At 41.2% G+C, this 21373-nt stretch overlaps 2 protein-coding genes across 3 annotated transcripts; one reads left to right on the top strand and one right to left on the bottom strand.

Moving 5' to 3' along the window:
* The first annotated feature begins 1207 nt into the window (after positions 1-1207).
* On the top strand, positions 1208-6312 carry mettl21ca (methyltransferase 21C, AARS1 lysine a). Of its 2 annotated transcripts, none has more exons than XM_079662809.1 (5): positions 1208-1356; positions 1868-2035; positions 2124-2269; positions 2456-2573; positions 2919-6312. In XM_079662809.1, the coding sequence occupies exons 2-5, from the start codon at positions 1876-1878 to the stop codon at positions 3302-3304; spliced, it is 810 nt and encodes a 269-aa protein (XP_079518935.1). In that variant the 5' UTR covers positions 1208-1356; positions 1868-1875; the 3' UTR covers positions 3305-6312. The 2 variants fall into 2 exon arrangements, with proteins under 2 accessions (XP_079518935.1, XP_079518936.1); XM_079662810.1 differs by having other exon boundaries at positions 1237-1356; positions 1863-2035.
* On the bottom strand, positions 5566-20379 carry tpp2 (tripeptidyl peptidase 2). Its single transcript, XM_079662804.1, is given in 31 exon segments — positions 5566-9100; positions 9240-9359; positions 9671-9799; positions 9802-9873; positions 9875-9992; positions 10686-10816; positions 10909-11005; positions 11102-11253; positions 11655-11693; positions 12925-13003; positions 13280-13524; positions 13613-13750; positions 13842-13938; positions 14029-14129; positions 14240-14356; positions 14724-14878; positions 15047-15153; positions 15227-15303; positions 15392-15549; positions 15651-15822; positions 16010-16125; positions 16236-16484; positions 16739-16866; positions 16951-17027; positions 17114-17268; positions 17449-17612; positions 17737-17861; positions 17983-18087; positions 18371-18466; positions 18610-18738; positions 20104-20379. Coding segments are annotated over 31 exon segments (3903 nt in total). The 5' UTR covers positions 20269-20379; the 3' UTR covers positions 5566-9010.
* Between the last annotated feature and the right edge of the window lie 994 nt (positions 20380-21373).

Here is a 21373-nt window from a genome sequence, read left to right as displayed (position 1 = left end):
CATCATTCCAAGTCCTCAAAAATGTTCTGTCCAGCAATTCTTGTGTTTTTCCCCCTGTGATGGATGTGTGACTGCTTGCATGAACAAAAGCTTTGTGAAGAACACGAGAGGCTATGTAAGCTGGGTGCAGTGATGCACAATGCAATGTCACTGAGAAGACAAACAAATACTCAACAGCTGATGACTGTGTGCGGCCTTAAAGAGGTATCGGGTAACTTTATATTTCTTTCAACAGTCTTTAGATAAGAGACAACCCTTCACTCAGGGACAGAACAAAGATGCTGCCCCTCATCAGGCTTAAAAACTCTTATATTTATTCCAAATAAGGCTGCAACACATCAACAAAAATTAGAGCAATGACCTAACCACTGTACACTTCCCATCAACATATCCAACCACCCAGAGCTCCTGGATGCACTTCAAGTTTTGGGATCTGAGTGGAATTTGTTTAACGATATCTGAGAAGGAATAGTTTAAAGCCAAAGGCTGTGAATATGTAACCGAGAGATGGCTAATTGAGTTTATGTTACAGGAGCCCCCTTCTTAGCTTAAAGGGGCAGGGGGGTAATGCATGTGGGTTGAATACCAGCCTGATCCTGTTACCTCCCATTTCTGGTAGAGCAATTGAGGACGTTGCAGGAAAAAAGAGCAGCATGGACACATTCTAGACTATGTTTGTCATCTTTGAGTAGTACTTTGCATGAGGTCTTTTCAAATTAGGCTTTTGGGTTCAAAATGTTTGTGTTTCTACTCACAATTCAAGGGCTTTCTGCCAAGATTCTCTCAAGTCAAACACAAATCATGTATCTTACTAGTTCTCTCTATGTTACTATTTGTAGACTACCAGGTGGAGACATTTATCAGCTGAAAATATTTAGTAGGAGCCAATAATTCACTCCTTCATTTTATATCATTATAAGTGATATCCAGGATGAGGTTACAGTCCATCGTTATTGCCAGAGAGCAAAAGCAGAGAAGTCCATAAGTGTCACTGGAGGTGAAGATAAATGGCTACTTGGCATCGTCACTAGCTCTTCTCTATTTGGCTCCTCCACGGACTCATCTTTGTTGTTTGTGTGTGTGTGTGTGTGTGTGTGTGTGTGTGTGTGTGTGTGTGTGTGTGTGTGTGTGTGTGTGTGTGTGTGTGTGTGTGTGTGTGTGTGTGTGTGTGTGTGTGTGTGTGTGTGCACTCTGACTTGTGTTGAGTTCTCCTGCAAGGGTCTAAAAATACCCCGTGCCCTTGTGATGGTGATGGGTGTGGCAACAGGATGCTCAGTCTATAACCTCAAGTCAGAGGTCTCCGGATGCAGTCTGATTTCTCCTGAGATTCCTCACTGGGAAAAAGAGCAGCAGCAGGTAAGGTCAAAGGTCACGGGTATTGGGTTTGAGAGGGAGGTTTTGACAATGTTTACAAAATCTCTGTAAGAAGAGGAGTACGGTGTCTTCTCAACGTACTCTGCAGTATTTAATTTGATGGTATTGTTGTATGATATTTTGTTATCAAGTTTTATAACAAGACTTTGCAAAGTATGTTTTGAAACGTTTCTCTCATGTAGTCTGACAGAAGATTATCTTTAAAAAAATGCTTTGTTTATGTTCATATCAACTAGTGTTAGTTAATAAATAATGGTATAAACATATCAATTCTATTACAATACAAGAATGAAGGGGAGACATACTGAACTAAAAGTGAAAATTACAAATATAATTTATTAATCTGTATTTATTTTTGTTTATCCTGTAATCTCTTTTATTTTGTTGTCAATTTAAATATTAGGATTTGGTATCAGAAATAAATATTTGGAGGATAATTTGAGGACAACAACTTTTAATGAAGCACCATCTATCTGTCCTTTTCCAAGAGCAGGATCCTAAATGAATACTTTGCCATCATTCATGTCTTCGATAAATTATCATATGATAATCGGAGAGGAAAGAGAGGAGGAGGAGGAAGAGGAGGAGGAGGAAGAGGAAGAAGAGGAGGAAGAAGTGCAGCAGGAAAATGGGGGTGCCCAAGATAAAGAGGAGCAAAAAGGTAAGATGAATATGAGCAATAAAAAGCATTAATTTCCAAACTCGAGAGACCACAGAGGTCCTAAGTGTCTGATTGTTGTATCCTCCAGAGGAATCCGACATCAAGGAGCAATATAAAGTAGCCTGGGCTCCGTGCTTCTGCAACAGAATAGATAAAGAAGTGTACTATTTCGCTGGGCAGAAGATCATCATCCAAGGGGCTTTGGACTCCTACGCAGGCAATGTTTGGCCGGGGGTGAGAAACATTTTTTTTTTAAACTTGCATTCATCAGCATTTGAAAGACACTACGCCCTTACACTTCCTAATACACTTTTGGACTATGGGGATGCTATTTATTGAGAAGCAATTGCTTTTATTCAGAGGTTGTTATTCAACAAAATGAACTCAAAGATGTTGAATTGTAAGTCATGTTTCCCTCAGGCTCTGACTCTCTGTCACTACTTGGACACCCATCGCCAACAGTTGAATTTAGTGGACAAGACAGTCCTGGAGATCGGAGCAGGAACTGGCCTCCTGTCCATTGTAGCTGCTCTCCTTGGTGAGAGGTTCAAATTCAAGGTTAAGCTTTAATAAAGAAAAGGTCTGGAGGCATTGGAAGCTTTAATACATATTATACAAGTGTTTTAAAAGGAAAGGTAACTCTTGTGGAAACTAAGTTAAACATCCTTGATTCATATTGCTACTTCCGAGGGAATTACTAAAACAAAGACAAAGAAAAATTGTTAAAATAAAAATGATTAGATAAAATGTCTACAATACATATGAAAAATTTGATAAAAGGAAAGAAAAAAATAGAGGTTGAAAATCCAGTTATTCTCAGTGTGTAATATGTTACTGTTTCTGTAGCCATGTTGATGACAGATTATTGTTTCTGGATCCCCAGGAGCCGCAGCCACAGCTACAGACCTACCTGATGTGTTAGGTTACCTACTGGCCAACGTGATGAGGAACACCAGGGGCCGCTGCAGCCACACGCCGAAGGTATCAGCTCTGTCCTGGGGCCACGACCTGCAGCACTCCTACCCTCCGTCTGTCCATCACTACGACTACGTGCTGGCAGCTGATGTGGTCTACCATCACGACTTCCTGGACGAGCTCCTGGTTACCATGAAGCATTTCTGCAGGCCAGGAACTACTTTGATCTGGGCCAACAAGGTGAGGTTTGTGACTGATCTGACTTTCACTGAGAACTTTAAAAAAGCTTTCAACACGAGTATGCTGGGTGAAGACGGAGAGATGAAGATCTTCATGGCAACGTGCAGAGAATGAGAGATTTCACAATGACCCCTACAGGCCTCTGTTTGAATGTTTCATTATTAGCATTATTCTTTGGGAAGTGAAGGGCGAGAATCACAGCATAGTTGAGCTAATATAGTAAGTAAAACTTCAATTGTTTGGACAGCGTAGCTTTAAATGTTCAACCTGCATCACTTGTTTCCTTTTAGTGTTTCCTGTAATCTTTTGAATAATGATTACTATTTTATATTACATAGGAGTGTCGGTTTTGATCAGTAGTAGCAGAAGGCGAGGTCAGGGTTTACACATTTAATCTCTTCATTTAATATTAAACTGAATTAGTTCTGTTGAGTTATAATTGACCTGGATACATTTTAATGATCAAATTAGGTTTTTACATGTTTACACTTTGGCCAATTAGCTCATAATCTGTGTGTTTAGTTGCAACACCTGGACACTTGCACTTTTTACTACACGTAATCCTGGTTTAATATACCATACAACCTTAAAAACACCATGTATAACCTGATAAGGTCAACACTGATAAACATAAGGTCTGAGTAAAGTTTATTAAAATCAATTCCATTACGTTTCTGTGAGGAGAAAAAAAAAAACGTATTTCCAAGAAAAAATGCTTGATTTCTTTAATTTTCCAGTTTGTGAGTTGTTCCAATATATTGACTTCTCTATTTTTGATGTGACGGTATCCTTAATATTTTACATTTTAGATTGCTTTGAAACAATCACATTTGAATGTGTCGGGTTGGGTTGTGGGATATTTTAAAAGTCAAAACAATTCATCAGTTAAATCTAAAAAAAGACTTTGCTTCATGGTTGTATCAGTTATGAAATGTCCTGTAATTGTTTGCATGTGAATTGTTAATATTATTTTAAACATATATAAATACACAGGGAAAAATGGAATTGTTCCTTTCTAGAAAAGGTCCATCTGGCTGTTTCTTATTTAGAATGCAATGAAAAGTAATATCGCTCACCTAAAAACCCAACAGAAACACTGCTGAAAATCGTTTATGCTCAATTGACATGCAAGGGATGACGAGAGCACAAATCCTTTTTATTCAGTGTTGTGTTCCTTGTATGTGACTTATTTCCATTTGACAATAAAATAGTGTAACAGTAGCTCGTGTGTTTCCCATGTAGTCAAGGAAGAAGGGTATAAAATTATACTAAGATCATACAACCTTATTTCATAACATTCTGTAAAATATTGGCATTTATTACATTTTATGACTACAATTATAAACACTCAACATCTAGAAGAAGTATTTCCTGACACCAGCAGAGTGAAAGCAACAGATAAAGAGTAATGGACGGTTCAGTCCTGCGGTGAAAGTTAAGGCCATTTTTGAGAGAGACTGTTGTTGGCAACGTACTTTAGACAGGAGAGTCCTGAAGGTAACATCTGCATTAGCCAAACATGTGAAAAAGGAGAAAAAAGGACGAAGAGAAAACAAAAGGTGCAAAAAAGTAAAAACAATGTGCACAATTTCTGTTGACCCCAACTGACTTCAGTAAACCCTGCGGACTCAGAGGTGCTGATGCAGAAAGTGTCTGCGAGCCCCGGCTAAAAACAGAAACACAAGGTGTCCTTAACCTGGGGCAACATGGGCTGTGCCACCTGCTGTGTGTTTATAGTTAGTACAGTTAACATCAATCAGAAGAGATTGTTTACTCCAATGAGAATGAAAGGCCTTGGCTTTCAAATGTCTGTTTACAGTATGCATCTTTCACGTGAGGTCATCAAATGTTACTTAGAGTTGTTACCTGTAGAAGACGAGTGGTTCTCAGACGGGGTGGTTTAGAGCAAGTCGATTTCCTCCTATTGTCCAATTGTATAAGCATTTAAACAAACTTAACACGGGGCAGTCATTCTTTGGTTAAACTGGTAACACTACAGACTGACAGAAAATCACTTTTTGTTTTTACAGATCCACACGCAAAAGAGGTCACAAATGTATAAGATTTAAAGTTGATTGCATCTTTAGCATGGTCCTCTTTAGAAATACACGGTGAAAACTAACAGCAGTGTGTCCTCATTAGTAACCTGATAGATGAGTTGTTCTGAGAGTTTTGCCTCACGTAAGATTCATTTAAGCCTTACCATTTGCAAGCGTATGAGGTGCAGTTTTGTACTTGGTAGATACATTTTTGTCTCCCATTAGCGAGGTAGAACAAACAGAAAGCTCTCATGTAAAATAAACAATTTCGGAATTTGCCAGAAATGTTTTATCTTTATGTAAAACCCCACTGTTCATGGTAAATAGATGGAGAACTGTTGTTTAAGGGCCTTTAATGCAGACTTGGTGTTCACTATGAGAGTTTGAAAAGTCTCCTAAATAAAAGAAACAGTTGGTTGAGAAAACTCATTAAACATAACAAAAATCCCTGTGTTAAATTGCTAGCCATGTATTCTTTTAAAAGCTAATAAAACATACAAAACCACTGGCACAGTCCTTTTAAGTAAATAAGGTCTCAGAGCACAAACAAAAAACAAATCCATGCTTAACCTCCTCCTATTGGCTACCATCAGTTATGTAGGGAGAACATGTTCATGTACACAAAGATATGCTCACCAGTAACACAAAGTCATTCACAAACACACACTCATGAAAACAACAAACAGTGGATTATCGTCAGAATCATGTTTAAAAACCTTTCTAATTGAAACAAATTCAAATCTGCATCCAAACAAACCATTGTTCCTTCTTACACCCTAGAAGACATGCATATATGCAAACTACATCAATTAGAATAATATTTGTTGTATATACCTATTGCATTTTTATATTTGTTTACGTTATGTGTGTATGTACATTATTTTATGACACTGTGTACAAGTGCAACATTGTGAATGCTGCAGAAAAACATCTAATACTGCGTGAACATTTTACATTGAATGTGTCATCCCTCCGCTCTCTCTAAACTGCATTTGTGATGTGAGTGAGGTCTGTAAATAAAGTTTTTCAAATGTGCTGCTCAGGTACCTGCAGTATGGAGTGGGGGGGGGGGGGGGGGGGGGGGGGGGGCACACACATATGATGCCCTGAAAGTGTTTGTGGCTTCCTATTGGCTGACAAGTCACTGACGGCCTGCACGGGCACGGCATACTGCAGATAGATGAGTTTAAAAACACATTTGACAACAAAGGATGATGGGTAAAATGATGGTTTGACGCTACTGATTCTGCAGCCTTGCACTGTTTTTATCTCAACTGAAAAAAGGGTAAGGTACATGTAGAAAGGCACCCTTAATATTGTGTTGTGTACTCAAGTGAGAGCCTAAAGAGACAGACGAGACAACTTTATCAACCAGGCCTGGCTGAAACAGTCAAAAAACAAAAGAAGAAGTGTTCAAGTTCTGACTCCCTTTTATTTCAGGGATAGGTCAGACTGTGTGTGACCTCGTATGTCCGAACATCGTGCAGCAGCAAGTCCTCCTGTCTTCTAAGTATCATAACGGCCAGTTTTTCTGCTGTCCATTTTGAAAGTGAGTAGATAGTCATTTCTTTATTTTCTTCTGTAAAAGACTTTGAGTGCGTCCCTGGAGTCCACACTGGCCTTTATCCATATTTACATGAGAGGACGAGGTTACCTATGTGATATGCAGTGAATGAGGTTACCTACAGTGGGGCAAAAAAGTATTTAGTCAGCCACCAATTGTGCAAGTTCTCCCACTTAAAAAGATGAGAGGCCTGTCATTTTCATCCTAGGTATACCTCAACTATGAGAGACAAAACGGGGGGAAAGAATCCAGGAAATCACATTGTAGGATTTTTAATGAATTAATTGGTAAATTCCTCGGTAAAATAATTCAAAAAAAATTGATCACCTACAAACAAACAAGATTTCTGGCTCTCACAGACCTGTAACTTGTTCTTTAAGAGCCTCCTCTGTCCTCCACTTGTTAACTGTATTAATGGCACCTGTTTGAACTCGTTATCAGAATAAAAGACACCTGTCCACAACCTCAAACAGTCACACTCCAAACTCCACTATGGCCAAGACCAAAGAGCTGTCAAAGGACACCAGAAACAAAATTGTAGACCTGCACCAGGCTGGGAAGACTGAATCTGCAATAGGTAAGCAGCTTGGTTTGAAGAAATCAACTGTGGGAGCAATTATTAGAAAATGGAAGACATACAAGACCACTGATAATCTCCCTCGATCTGGGGCTCCACGCAAGATCTCACCCCGTGGGGTCAAAATGATCACAAGAGCAGAGAGCAAAAATCCCAGAACCACATGGGGGGACCTAGTCAATGACCTGCAGAGAGCTGGGACCAAAGTAACAAAGGCTACCATCAGTAACACACTACGCCGCCAGGGACTCAAATCCTGCAGTGCCAGACGTGTCCCCGTGCTTAAGCCAGTACATGTCCAGGCCCGTCTTAAGTTTGCTAGAGAGCATTTAGATGATCCAGAAGAGGATTGGGAGAATGTCATATGGTCAGATGAAACCAAAATAGAACTTTTTGGTAAAAACTCAACTAGACGTGTTTGGAGGAGAAATAATGCTGAGTTTCTTCCAAAGAACACCATACCTACTGTGAAACATGGGGGTGGAAACATCATGCTTTGGGGCTGTTTTTCTGCAAAGGGACCAGGACAACTGATCCGTGTAAAGGAAAGAATGAATGGGGCCATGTATCGTGAGATTTTGAGTGACAACCTCCTTCCATCAGCAAGGGCATTGAAGATGAAACGTGGCTGGGTCTTTCAGCATGACAATGATCCCAAACACACCGCCCGGGCAACGAAGGAGTGGCTTTGTAAGAAGCATTTCAAGGTCCTGGAGTGGCCTAGCCAGTCTCCAGATCTCAACCCCATAGAAAATCTTTGGAGGGAGTTGAAAGTCCGTGTTGCCCAGCGACAGCCCCAAAACATCACTGCTCTAGAGGAGATCTGCATGGAGGAATGGGCCAAAATACCAGCAACAGTGTGTGAAAACCTTGTGAAGACTTACAGAAAACATTTGACCTCTGTCATTGCCAACAAAACAAAGTAACAAAGTATTGAGATTAACTTTTGTTATTGACCAAATACTTATTTTCCACCATAATTTTCAAATAAATTCTTTAAAAATCAGACAATGTGATTTTCTGGATTTTTTTTTCTTCTCATTTTGTCTCTCATAGTTGAGTTATACCTAGGATGAAAATTACAGGCCTCTCATCTTTTTAAGTGGGAGAACTTGCACAATTGGTGGCTGATTAAATACTTTTTTGCCCCACTGTATGTGATATGCAGTGAATGAGGTTACCTATGTGATATGCAGTGAATGAGGTTACCTATGTGATATGCAGTGAATGAGGTTACCTATGTGATATGGAGTGCGGTGAGCTGACGACGAGCGGGATGTGAAAGCCTCTAAATGTGTATCTGACGCCAAAATAAAAAGGACAACAGCCAACTAAGAAAGCATCGAGCTACAGTATCATCAAGCCTTGGCAACGGTTTAAAACATTTAAAAAATATAAACTGAATGATTGGTTTTGTCTGTGATGACAAGACATTTAAAGACAGGACGAGCGTGATCCCCTCTCGCCTTATAAGGTGCCGAGTGCCTCTAACCGTTCACACTCTGTTATCCTTCATTTTGGTGTCCCTCTACATCTATATTTGAAAACCCAGATGCATAGACCATGTGACCCTGAGGGGCATGATATTCAAGTTACCATTTAATGGACTGTGCGGCTGGTGCATGCATGTGCGTCTGTGCCTAGAAAGCTGTGTATTCTGCGGGGTACATGACAGGGAGCCAGTTCTCACTGAAGGTGGCGCAGTGGCTCCATCGGAGGTGTCGCATCAGCTGGAAAACAAAGAGAGAAGTCAGTACAGAGGAACAAAGCTGACCGATTACAATAAATCACCATTGTTTTTTTATTATCTTTGGCGACAGTGCAGCCAAACATTGAGTATCTCATTAGCGGCCGTCCCTGCTCTCGTACCTGGACGCAGTTCTTCATGTTGTCTTTGCTGGGCTTCTCCTCCACCATCTTTGAGGCATATTTTAAGGCTCGGCCGTACATCTTGTTCACAAGAGCGTGTTTGTATGAAAACATCAACACCTGAAGAGTGGCAAAGATGAAAGACAAAAAAATTGTATAAGCTTGAAATGTATAGAAATCCCATCAACAGGAGAGAAACAGAGGGAAGGCACATTACTTAGGTAGAACGTGTTTACCTTATAACTAATTACACAACGCTATTAGAATAAACAAATCACAGGTAAGGGAATGATACAAAAATAATGGATCTGCTAATATTCTTTTTATCATAATTGCATCAAATGTTTATACCTCGAACAGTTAACCAACTTAACAACCCTCTTTCGAAAGACTTTGGCCTCTTCTTAATTTTCCAAGAACATTTGGCTCACCTTGGAGTCAGTTAGCTCCGCCCACTTCTGCACCTCCCAAAACGTTTCTGTCAACGCTTTCACCACGCAGTACAGGGTGTCATCAGAGCTGCTGGCCACCTGTTCCACTATCCCCTCTTCTTCTTCTTTTACTGCTGCTGCTGCTGGTGCTGCTGCTGCTGCTGCTGCTGGTTGTGGTGGTGGTGGTGGTGGTGGTGGTGTTCCCGTGGAGACCGCAGCGGCCCCCTCCTGCAGCGGGGGGGGCAGCAGGAGATGGTCGGCCTGAGCGCAGCCCTTCCTGCACAGAGCGTCCAGCAAAGAGGACTTCTGCTTCTCCATGTCCCTGAAACAGAGGGTAGAGAAAGGTCAGGAGTAGGTTCAGCAGTTCAGTGAGCTTTGCTGGGATGATCACCTTTCTACAGTGAGTAATAGCAGAGGTGGGCCACCTTGCCCCAAAAACAACTTAGCAAGATCTTCCTTATGTTTTGCTAACTGAAAAATCCATGTACACAACAACTGAGAAATGTGTAAAGGGCTTGTGATTTCAACTTTTGCCGCCCTGTCAAAAGCTCCACAGTGCCACTTTGACATGTGCAGTCATTGTAAATCAAATACAAACTAACTTTATCATTTGGTGAATATGCTTACCATTTCCTGCTACCGTGTCTTTGAGTTGATGTTGTATACCAGGTAAGTGAGTCATGTTCAATGCATTCAGAGTCATGTTCAATGGGGTATAGTCATTTTCTTTTTGTGTGGTTAACTCTCTTATTCTCTTACTCTGCTACATCAATTATATCAATTGAGTGTGCCTTGGTAAAAGTCTCTAAAGAAGTTTGTACTATGGATGCGAATTTGAAGGCATATTTATTTTTCGAATAGTCGACCCTAGAAAAAAACGGTAATCTGGTTAACCGAACTAACGTAGACTACAGAACAAAAAATATTCATGACTCATAAGCAAATACCTGAATCATTTCCAATATTCATTTCCATCCCTAGTTTATATTATATATTTTTATTTTGTGTGACATACGTCTTGATTGTGGCGGCATCGGGCCGAGGGTCAGTCTTCAAGGTGAGGTAAACAGCCAGGGCCGTCTGGTCGATGTGGGAGATGACGATGTCGGCAGCAGACACAACCTCCTTCAGACGTTTGGCGCGCTCCTGAACCAGAACACAAGGAGAACATGTGAGCAGAGGAAGTTGCTGTGTTAAGAGAAAACAATGAAATGTTCATCTTATATTCCTGCCCTCACCTTTTCAGAGTCCAGCTGGTGCAGCCTTTGCACGTGCAGGGGGAGGTAATCTAGGTAGTTTTCCCTCAATTCATCATAGATGGCGCTGGTGTCCAACCTGAACAGAGGAGAGGGAGGATGACAGATGGTTAAATGACAATTTAAAAGAAAAGCGAGCAATATGTGAACAAGGCAGAAGAGTAACTGTACACACTTTGGCATCCACTGGATCTTCAAGTCTCTCATAGCTTCTGCAAACTCCTCCTTCACGTCCTTCTCTTTGTCTGCTTCCTTGTCCTTCTCCTTCCCACCGTTCTTTGTTTTGTTGGGAGCAGGAATTAAGTGGTACACGATCGGAACGACATCCTGTACGAAGACACAAACAAATGGTTCCGTCAGAAAAAATACCTGATTGAATATAATGAATGACCTCCTCTACTACTGTAAACTCTTCCTGCCAATGTTCTGAGACTCCATCTCCTTCTTAAATCAGCTAAGCAAAGTATGTTTCATTCCCAGTTATACAAGCTTAAAAAGTGTCATGATCAATTGATGTTCATATTTAAAGATATAATATTAAGCTCTACCGACCACCAGAAAACGTTAACTACTACCCACTAAGGCTAGCTTGTGCATATTTCACTACAGCAATGATGACATGATTTGGTATAATTAATAAAGATAGAAGAAATCCCCTTCAAGCAATAAGCTCCATCTGTTGTAGGAGAGCAGTGGACGTTGTACAGTGTTTCTAGCTCACCCAGTACCTTTTTAAACTTCCCTTGTCGTTTTGCAGAGGCCTGCCCCTGGTGGTCAGAATAACACACAGTAAGGACAAGAACAACACAAACAAACCAAAAAAGGATTCTCTCTTTCTTCATGTTTTATCTTTCATCCTCAGGAGTCTAATCCACCTACCTGTCATACTCTTCTAAATGCTACAGAAGTAAACAGCTTGTTTACTTGACACTCTGATTTCTATCTACAAATCTGATCAACTTGTTTTTCTCACATCTGCTCAATAAGCACTGTATCTTCACTCGGGACTGAAAACTAAAGTAAAATGTGATGTGGGTTCACAGTGAATATTTTACATCAAGTACAATTCATGTGTGCAAGACACTCAAACAATAAATGGAAACAATATATAGAAACATTGATCACAGTTTGTTAATAGGTGCTTGACAAGAAGATCTTTGCGTATATTGTAGGAGCCACTGAGTCAGTCAAGACCATCAAAGCTGTTCAACCTAAAGTATTCAGAGACGTGCGACATCAACACTTTAGCTCAGTAAAAAGGAGCACCTGCAGCCTGTACAGTTAGTGAGAATAAGCTCAAGAAGAAAACGCATTTGCCATTGTACTGCAGACATCAGAGAACATTTTCCATTTTTCCCTTCAAACAAATATTTCACTAAACAATGTCTGGTATCATATACTTCCATTAGAAACTACTGGTCATTTTAGACAGACCTTCTGTTTGTTTGTATCATTCCTCACTAATATTTATATCATTTACAAATGATAAAAACAAGGCCTATAAGCATCAGAGTCATTTGATCAGGTTAGCAGCTTTGAATGTTATTATTAATAATCTGCAATCCAAATGAGCCAATAAACAGCCAGTGGAGATCTGACAGAGGTGCTCACAGCAGAAGCGCAGACAAAGGCAAATGAGAAAATAAAAAATGTAAATGGTATGCATCCACCAAGAGGTTATCAACCAATTCAAGCAGCACCAGAGCACCAGACTCCGAGCAGGTCTAAAGGTGATGACAGAAACCATACAAAACCTACACAAATCGTCAAGCAACAAGTATTGGAGCAATAGTCTTCCTTTCGATCCTCAGGACCACAAGTACTTGGGGCATTACACATTCAATTAGTGTATTTGAAATGTTCATGCTAAAGGATTGACCCAGATATACTGTGTTCGTTTGTGAAGTATCTAGACTGAAAACTACCGTGACTTTAGATCCCTGGAGGGTGATGATGACTGCTCTGGAGGACAGAGGGTAACAACAAAAAGCTACTCACTGCTTTCTTGCCATACTCGCTCTTGGGAACAACCAGAGAACCTGAAAGATAGCATCCTGGACTCGTCCCCTTTGGGACCCTGGAAAAGAAAAAGGAGAGAAGCAACAAAGGGGAGAAAAAAAAAGAAAAAAGTCAGGAACATTAAATACATTTGATCACAATATCACAAAAAATACTGAAATATGTATTCATTGTGTTTAGATTATGGATTCAATTGTATTCTGTTAACAGAGGAACATCTTAATCTCTGCTCCATCTGCTGTAGAGTCTGAAAGGATCCACTGTGGTCAAAGCGGCTTGTTCCTCAGAATGACTGTGGATATGTTAATACAAGTCCCTGGTCAAATTGACTCACTTGTCGTCTGGCAGGGCTGTGATGTAGAAGGGCTGAGTGGCGCCCGGGCAGAGGGTGAGAGAGTTTGCCTTCTTCTTGGCCATGAGGGCAGCGCGGTGTGACTCGTAGACATCCAGACTGAGAGTGGTGGACAGACGGTGAGACACCACAAACGGAAGGTCCTTAAGGCGCTCCAGCTCACTGGACTGCTCGTGGCGGACCTGCAGACGCACGGTGTAGTCCCCCTTTTCCAGCTTCAGAGAATACTGGAGGAGTTAAAGAGACAGGGGGGAGATGTGTTAGCTCATTGTGTGCAACATACGAAAAAACAAGCTCTGAATGGGTCTATGGTACCTGGTGTGGGTAGGCATCCCCAGAGCCCAGTAGTCTCTTGTTCTGGTCGTGTAGCATCCAGAGCTGACTGTCAAACTCAGACTCATACAGCAGCTCACACAGCATGGGACAGCTGGGGGTGACCTCTCCACTCTTCGGCTGAGACCAGAGCAAAAGAAGATTATTTACACACATAAAAAACAAAATCAACATTTCCTTTAATAGAAAGTGCAGATGGTGTTGTCAGTACCTGGTGAAAGCTATAGGTGAGGACAATCTCATAGAGTTGTCTGTTGTTTGGCAGAACGTCCCTCAATCCCAGGGCTTTTATCTTTGAATTTAAGGGCCTATAACAAGAAGAAGAAGAAGAAGAAGAAGGATGAAACAACTGCACTGATGTGGAACAACAACATCTACACGAGTGAGTCTGACATTACCTGAGAGGCTGAACCCAGGACTTAAGGGTGATAGTGGGGGACACCTCCTCGTACCTCAGAGGTGAAGACACATCAAAACTCGTCACTCCCTCTGAGGCATTCTGGGAAGAGACAAATCAGAGTTACAAACAGAGAACTGACAATGCGAGAGTTATTTGTGAGCAATGCTGATGTGTATTTCTGTTCTGTTTCTCTCTCTCTCTCTACTTACTATGTGCAGGGGTGAAGGGGAAGTGTGGAGTCCATGGAACGAGATGCTGTAGTCCACGGTGACGTCTCCCAGGCTCGCCCACCAGCGTGCAATACAAAACTCTACTATCCTGCCAGACTGGAGAGGAGACGCAGTAATAATTAATAAGTAGTTTTGAGATTTTTGTATGCATTTACCAAATAATAAGTCACTACATTCAAAGCACTTTTCTTTTAGCAGCGCCACACACACACACACACACACACACACACACACACACACACACACACACACACACACACACACACACACACACACACACACACACACACACACACACACACACACACACACACACACACACACACACACACACACACACACACACACACACACACACACACACACACACACACACACACACACACACACACACACACACACACAAAATGACTGTGTAAAACCCCAGATATATGAAAGTACATTTGTAACTTAATACACGTACCAGCACAGGGAAAGCTTCAATTAGTGAGCCCCTTTCCAACAGTGAGGAGAACTTGTAGAATTCATTAGCTCGGTACGCCTTCTGTTTGACCAGGTGCACCGCATGGAGGACAAACTTTGAGGACACGTCTCCCGAATGAGAGGTCAGTGTGATCTCTGCAGGAGGCAGATGGGGATTGAGAGGTGAGAAACAGCAGAACAGTGACAAGAGAGAAAGTGGAGGATGACAAAAGGATGAATGGAAAGGGATTTCAAGTCACTTGTACTAATATTTTAAAAGATAAAAGGTTATTGAATTAAATGTAAGGCACAAGGTGTACCGACCTGCCCAGGAGGCTCCCTGAGGGACAGTGATGAAGTGGCGTCTGATCTGACCCGGTCTGAAGTGCACGTCTGTGAAAGACACCTCTGGATTACGACTATCTGTCACTCTGTGAGGTCAAGGGAGAAAGTTGTCAGACACAAATATACCTCTAAGAGAATAAATATGGTGAAAGAACTCACTTGGCAGGGATTATAACTGTGATTGGGACTCTGAAAAGAGGTCCACAGCTAGGTGCTGATGTATCATACCCACACACCTAAACACAGAAAGCGATCAGTTTCACATTAATAGAAACAGAAACAGTAAAAAAAAAAAAAAAATTCTTCTCTCTTTCTTCTCCCTACCTCTGTGTAGTGCACTCCTTCTCTCAGCCCCACAGGATCGACGCGGACGTTCACATGGCGACACTGGTTCATCAGCTCTAGATGGGTGGGGCACTGGACCCACGAGGCGGCACATGTCAGCGCTAAGTGTAGCTGCAAGGAGATTCGCTCAGGGTTCCCTGTGGTGGACGTTAGAAGAATACAGATTGTTTAAAAGATAAAAACACTTAACAAATGAAAAGAACAACAAAAGAAGCTTTAAATGTAATGCGTGTGAAACCTGAGTTTTCTGGGAAGATTGGTTCAATTCCTACTCCGTGATCTGAAGGTGCGAGAACATGGGCTGGGTCCCTGAGGTAGATGCCTCTCTGTGATCCCACACTTACTGAGAAGCCTAGTTGGCTTGAGGGTAAAGAGGCGTGTTGAGTGAGGTAGTCTAAAGCCTTATCCACCTGAGAGCAGATTACAGGAAAGCACACAGAAACATGTTAGGAAACAGCAGAATACTGATGATGATGATGATGATGATGATGATGATGATGATGATGATGATGATGATGATGATGATGATGATGATGATGATGATGATGATTATGATGATGATGATGCTAAGACTGTTACAAGCCACAAAAGAGTTACCTGGATTATTCCATGCCCTTGTGCAAACACCTCGATGTCATCGATCTTCAAAGCTGTGTGCTCCAGCGCCCTCCTCACCGCAGGAACAGAGGGAGGGATACCATTCTGCTTTAATCCTTTAATCACAAAAAACCACACACATTAGCATCAGATTTACATTTTGGAGGATCTTCCATACATGCAATATTGTCCCACGTCTATTATGAGTCCATGATCCTGGACGCACCTGAGAGGATGAGTGCGATGCCGCCACAGGCATTAGGGGACGACATGGAAGTGCCGTTCATCAGCTGTGTACCACGAAGTGTCCAGTTGGGTACAGATGCAATGGCCCCGCCTGGCGCACTGATGCTGACCCCAAGGGCCCCGTCTGTGCAGGGGCCCCTTGATGACCAGGTGTACTGGTTGGGAGGCAGCTTCTCTCTCAGGGAATACTCGGCCACCATCATGTCTGGAGTCACATATGCTCCAACTCCTACAGAGAGGAAGGGGGCAGGAATTAACATGTAAATAACATGAATACATAAATTATTTGGCTACGCAATGTTCTTTCTTCTATTATTATTTTACCATAAAGGGATTTTGGAAATTCCATGATAAAACAAACTGCTAATTATTTTAGCTGTAGGAATCATGGCCAGTGTGTTGTTTATGTGTCTTTTCTACTGTAAATAATAAAAAGCCATCTTGAACACAGTTAAACAGGCTAAACTATGTTTGACTGCGTACCTATGACACTGCTGGTGGTTCCTCCTGGGCAGCCGACCGTGGAAAGGCACGGACCGTTGTTTCCTGCACTTGAAACAAATATCACATTGTGCTTCTGCACAGCCTCTGTGATCACCTCACAAACCCTCCTGGGAGAGAAATTGACACAAATCAGTGAAAGTGTTCCACACAAAGCAAACCCACACAATCACACCCCCTGCTGCAATACATACCCTGTATTAGGCCAGTGGGTGGCTTCCCCGTAGCTGTAGTTAACCAGGTCACACTTGTAGTTGATGACTTCAATCATCTTTGAGTGAGAAGAGAGAGAGAAAATTAAAGGCTGAAAGAAGAGGAAAAAAGGGTAGTTTGTTTATATTTGTCTGGGCATTATACCGCGCGGATGAGTCCAGTGCCTGTTTCCATTGTGCTGAGGCGGGTGTCTCCAATCTTAATAGCCAGGATTTGGGCTCCGGGGGACACGCCGTTGCGATCAGGATCCTCTGGGAAGTAACCTGCTGCGATGCTTGCCACGTGTGTCCCATGTGCCCCTTTATTAAAGAAAATAAGCAAGTTAGACTAGAGAATACACAGAGTCAAATGAAATCGATTATGCAGCCTCCAGTGGTGAAACTGCTATGAGTGACTGTTACACTGAGAATCCTTTTGAGACTGAATGATATGAAGGCATCCTTTAAGAGATGGACTACGTGCTTCGGGATATATCTCACCTCCACTGGTGACGATGCAGAGTGTGTTTCCCTCATCATAAATATTAACAGAGTAGTTAAGCATCTCAGCATTTCCCAACGTGGCATACTCTTGCGACTCTTTGTAGGGGCTCAGCACTGTGCACTGGGGTAGGTCCCCACTCTCTGAAGTGTCAACCACAGCCCTAAAGAGATCAAATAGGAACAGACAATGTGAAGGGAAAATATGCTATTGGTAAGGAATAGTATGAAGTGAAGAGGAATGGTACAAATAAATGTATGTAAAGGAAAAATGTTGATAGGGTTTACCTCCATGTGAATCCGTCATGCCAAAGCACACAGTCATATACAGGACCAGGGTCACTGTACTTCTTTTCTAGTGAAGCCAGCAGCTCTGACTGACTCTGCAGCTCTTCTTTCTGCAACTTCTCCATCTAGTGAGGAACCAAGGATACATTGGAAAGAGACAATATAGAAATAAGATTAGGAAACACCAAATTACTGTGACTAGAAACAGACTAATTCACAAAGAACTCAAAATGGTGTAGGTCTGACCTGTGAGGGTGTTGGGTGAGCGAGGTCAAACTCTTCGGTTTTGCGTGAGACCTCAGCTAGTGCTGCTCGGTGTGGTGGGTCCCACAACTTCTCCTTTCGCTCTTTCTAGTAGACGAAAGTACAACATAAGTGCAATAAAACCACCACAGAGGATGGCAAGCAAATACATTTCCATTAATTTCATCTACAGGATTCTGAAAACATGCACTTTGTTTTACTACCCTAAGTAAAAATATATATAGTAGTAACACTGCAAAGGAGAGATGCTATGTGCCCAACCACAATGTTGCAAAATACTATGACAGACATGGTAGAAAGCGTCTTTGGGTTCAAGAAAAGCGCTATAGAATTAAAATGTATTATTATTATTATTGTCATGTGTTCCTACCTGTATTCTTTCTTTTAGAGCCTTAGGGAAGAACTCATAGCCATTTTTAACTCCAATGTGATACTTCCCTGATGGATTGACCCAGGAAGGTGGGATCTGGAAGACATAGAAAGACACAGTGTGAGACTATACACAAGAATAATACAAAAAATGTAGTTGTTCTGATATAGGCAAATTAAGTCACATTTAAAAAAGGGACTATTTCCTATGTAACATATTTTATTACTCTTTGTACTAACCTTAAGTGTTGTACCAGAGAGGCCAGTGATTGTCCCATCTTTAGGTTCTGCCAACGTGCTCATATTCACGTCACCGCTGCCCGTTGTATCGATGATGTCGACGATCTTTGGCTTCCCTTCAGTTGTAACCTGAAAGAAGCAGTGATGATTTTTAGCTTGACTGAGTAATGCTCAAACCATTCCTTATAGTGAAGAAACTTCAAATGCTTTGCCCATATCCCTTTATACGTGTGTCTTTAAGAAGGGGTCAAGTTCAGATTCTGGCATTTAAAGTATCAGTGAAGCAAGGTGACGTGTTTAAAAATAAAAAGATTGATGTAATTGGTTGATTGCACTTATTGCAACTGGTTTTTGGATAAAAGGGCAAACTAGATGAAATGTAATGTATAGAATGTAATACGAAGTTTGTGTATACACATTATTAAGATACAAAATGAAAACAAAATAAACATAGTTATAAGTGCCCATCTTCAAATACATGCATTTTCATATCCAGTATCTTGAAATGTATATTTCAGTAAGGCCATAAATCATTAATTTCTTCAATTCAGTTTTCCATATTATAAATGTATCTTATAATATCTAACTATTGCTCCACAGTAGGGTTTTTTTTTCTTTATTGACATTGCCTTCTTGGGATCTCGGTTATATAATTATCAGTGACTGACATTATGAAGTGTATTTCCAATGTACAGTACTTTGCATTACCCTGAATTCATTCATTTCAACATAGTCTCCCAAAATGTGTAATTTATGACATTCCGAGACAATGTGTGTGAATTGCCTCTGTGCAGCCACATAGCTGCCAACAGGATTGTTGTGCACCAGTGTGTTTACTATTATTTTAGGTGTAATAAATTAGCGGTAAGATTTTTCCAGCCGAACTTCCGGTTAACCTTTATTAAGTGTCACGATGTGCCTAACATGCTGGTTTCTAACCAGAAAAAACTGTATGGAAACTGTCAAGGACTCATTAACTGGTTTCAAACGGTGTAGCTAGTTGCTAAGCTAACTTTAGGTTCCAGTGTGACTTGGCAGTAAACATGTAGTTAGGAATCACTAACAGACAACGAAAACAACATACTATATGTTTGCAACTAATAATGACAAATAAACATTAATTTAGATACGAATCATAACAGCCAAACGGTAGTTAACCAGGTGACAGGATAAATTATGAATAATCAGTGGGGAGGTTGAATGAAAACTGAGGCGGACATATTCAGCTGTTAGCTGCCAGGCTAACATGCTAGCAGTTATGTCAACTAGCATATTATAACGTTAGTATGTTTGTTTAGCACCGAAACACACTTTAACAGCTAGGGGGACCATACGCAATCAATAGTTTTGTGTTGATTTGGTTGTCATAACACACATGAAGTTTGTTTTCATAGTTATTGTGTGTATATAATGTGAAATATGTGGGCCTTTAGCTTTGCTAGCTACCACCAGCTAGCTAACAGCTAACGTGAGACGGCTGTCGGTTAGATGTACCTGCATGCCGGGGGCTCCGGGATCCACGCCGGTGTCCAGGATAGCGATGAGCACTCCTCGGCCATCGTACTCGGGGAACCTGGTGAGGTAAGACGTGGCTCCAGTTTCTTTTTTGGGAAGCAGTCCGTGGAAGGGGAACGGTTCTTCTGCAGAATGGGCAGCCATGATCAGAGGAGCGACGATGAAAACAAAGCAGCGAAATGGGGAAGAGAGAGCCGCCCGGAGAGCAAGACTGCAAGGAGAGATGTTTAAAGGGGCAGTGCCATCCACATATTCTACCTTTAACCTTTAATCCTCAAGCCACCATACATTGAAATGTTTAACTACACTTGAATATTATCATAATTATGATGCTGGTCATACCTGTTTGGTCAAGGCTGCCTTATCTAAAAGTTAAAGCCTGGACCCTGAGATGTTCTGGGTCCAAGGAGGCCCCGAGGTCACTATAGCAAGTTCATTTGTTTTAATTTGATTACAAAAACATTGTTTTGATGTGGCGAGGCACAATATTTTCTGATTGATATCATGAGTCATGCGTTCCTTTTTCTTCCTTTTTTGTGTTATTTTATGCCCCTGGTCAGAATGGGTCACTAGTAGTTACCATGGGAACATGTCCTTAGTTCTGAATTAGCCTTGGAGTTGGGAAGTTTTAAGGCTTAAACAAAGTCTGTCTTTATTTATGTGAACATATATACCTTGCTTCACCAGTTTATGGGCAACATCAACACTTCAATAAAACTACAAGCCAGTCTTTTTATGATTATCACCTCCATCCTGTTAATCATGTGGCCCATAAGGAACACACTAAGTGGTGCTATAACACTGACACTAGGTGGTGCTATAACACTGATCAGTCACACTTTGCTCTCTTTGCTCTCAATGGCTGACAAACTGATGTTATTCATTGCTGCGTTTGGCAATGATGCTGCTACATTAACTACTTGCAAATAGAGAAAGATTTTTTTTACAATATTTTGAGACAACCTATTGTACATGTCTAAAGATTTAGGTCCATGCACATTTATCAAAACAACTCTTCATGCAAACATCCATCAATTGAAGGGAAGCTGCATGCACTAATCACATGCAGAAATTGTGATTTAGGATAAAATATGTCTCACTCTTTATTCTGTTCAGTAAAGGTTGTCTGCATTTAAGTGGTTTAAAAGAGACGGTTCTTAAGCTCCTCTGTTCATAAAAAATCCAAGCTATCTAGGTAATATAGAAAACATAAACAAGGATGTTTTCATAGTGTCTGAAACGTTTACAT

The sequence above is a fragment of the Notothenia rossii genome, assembly GCF_949606895.1.
Source record: "Notothenia rossii genome assembly, chromosome: 2".
In the NCBI taxonomy this organism is placed as follows: Eukaryota; Metazoa; Chordata; class Actinopteri; order Perciformes; family Nototheniidae; genus Notothenia; species Notothenia rossii.
The sequence above is the reverse complement of the archived record's forward strand: the minus strand, read 5'-3'. Positions and strand labels throughout refer to the sequence as shown.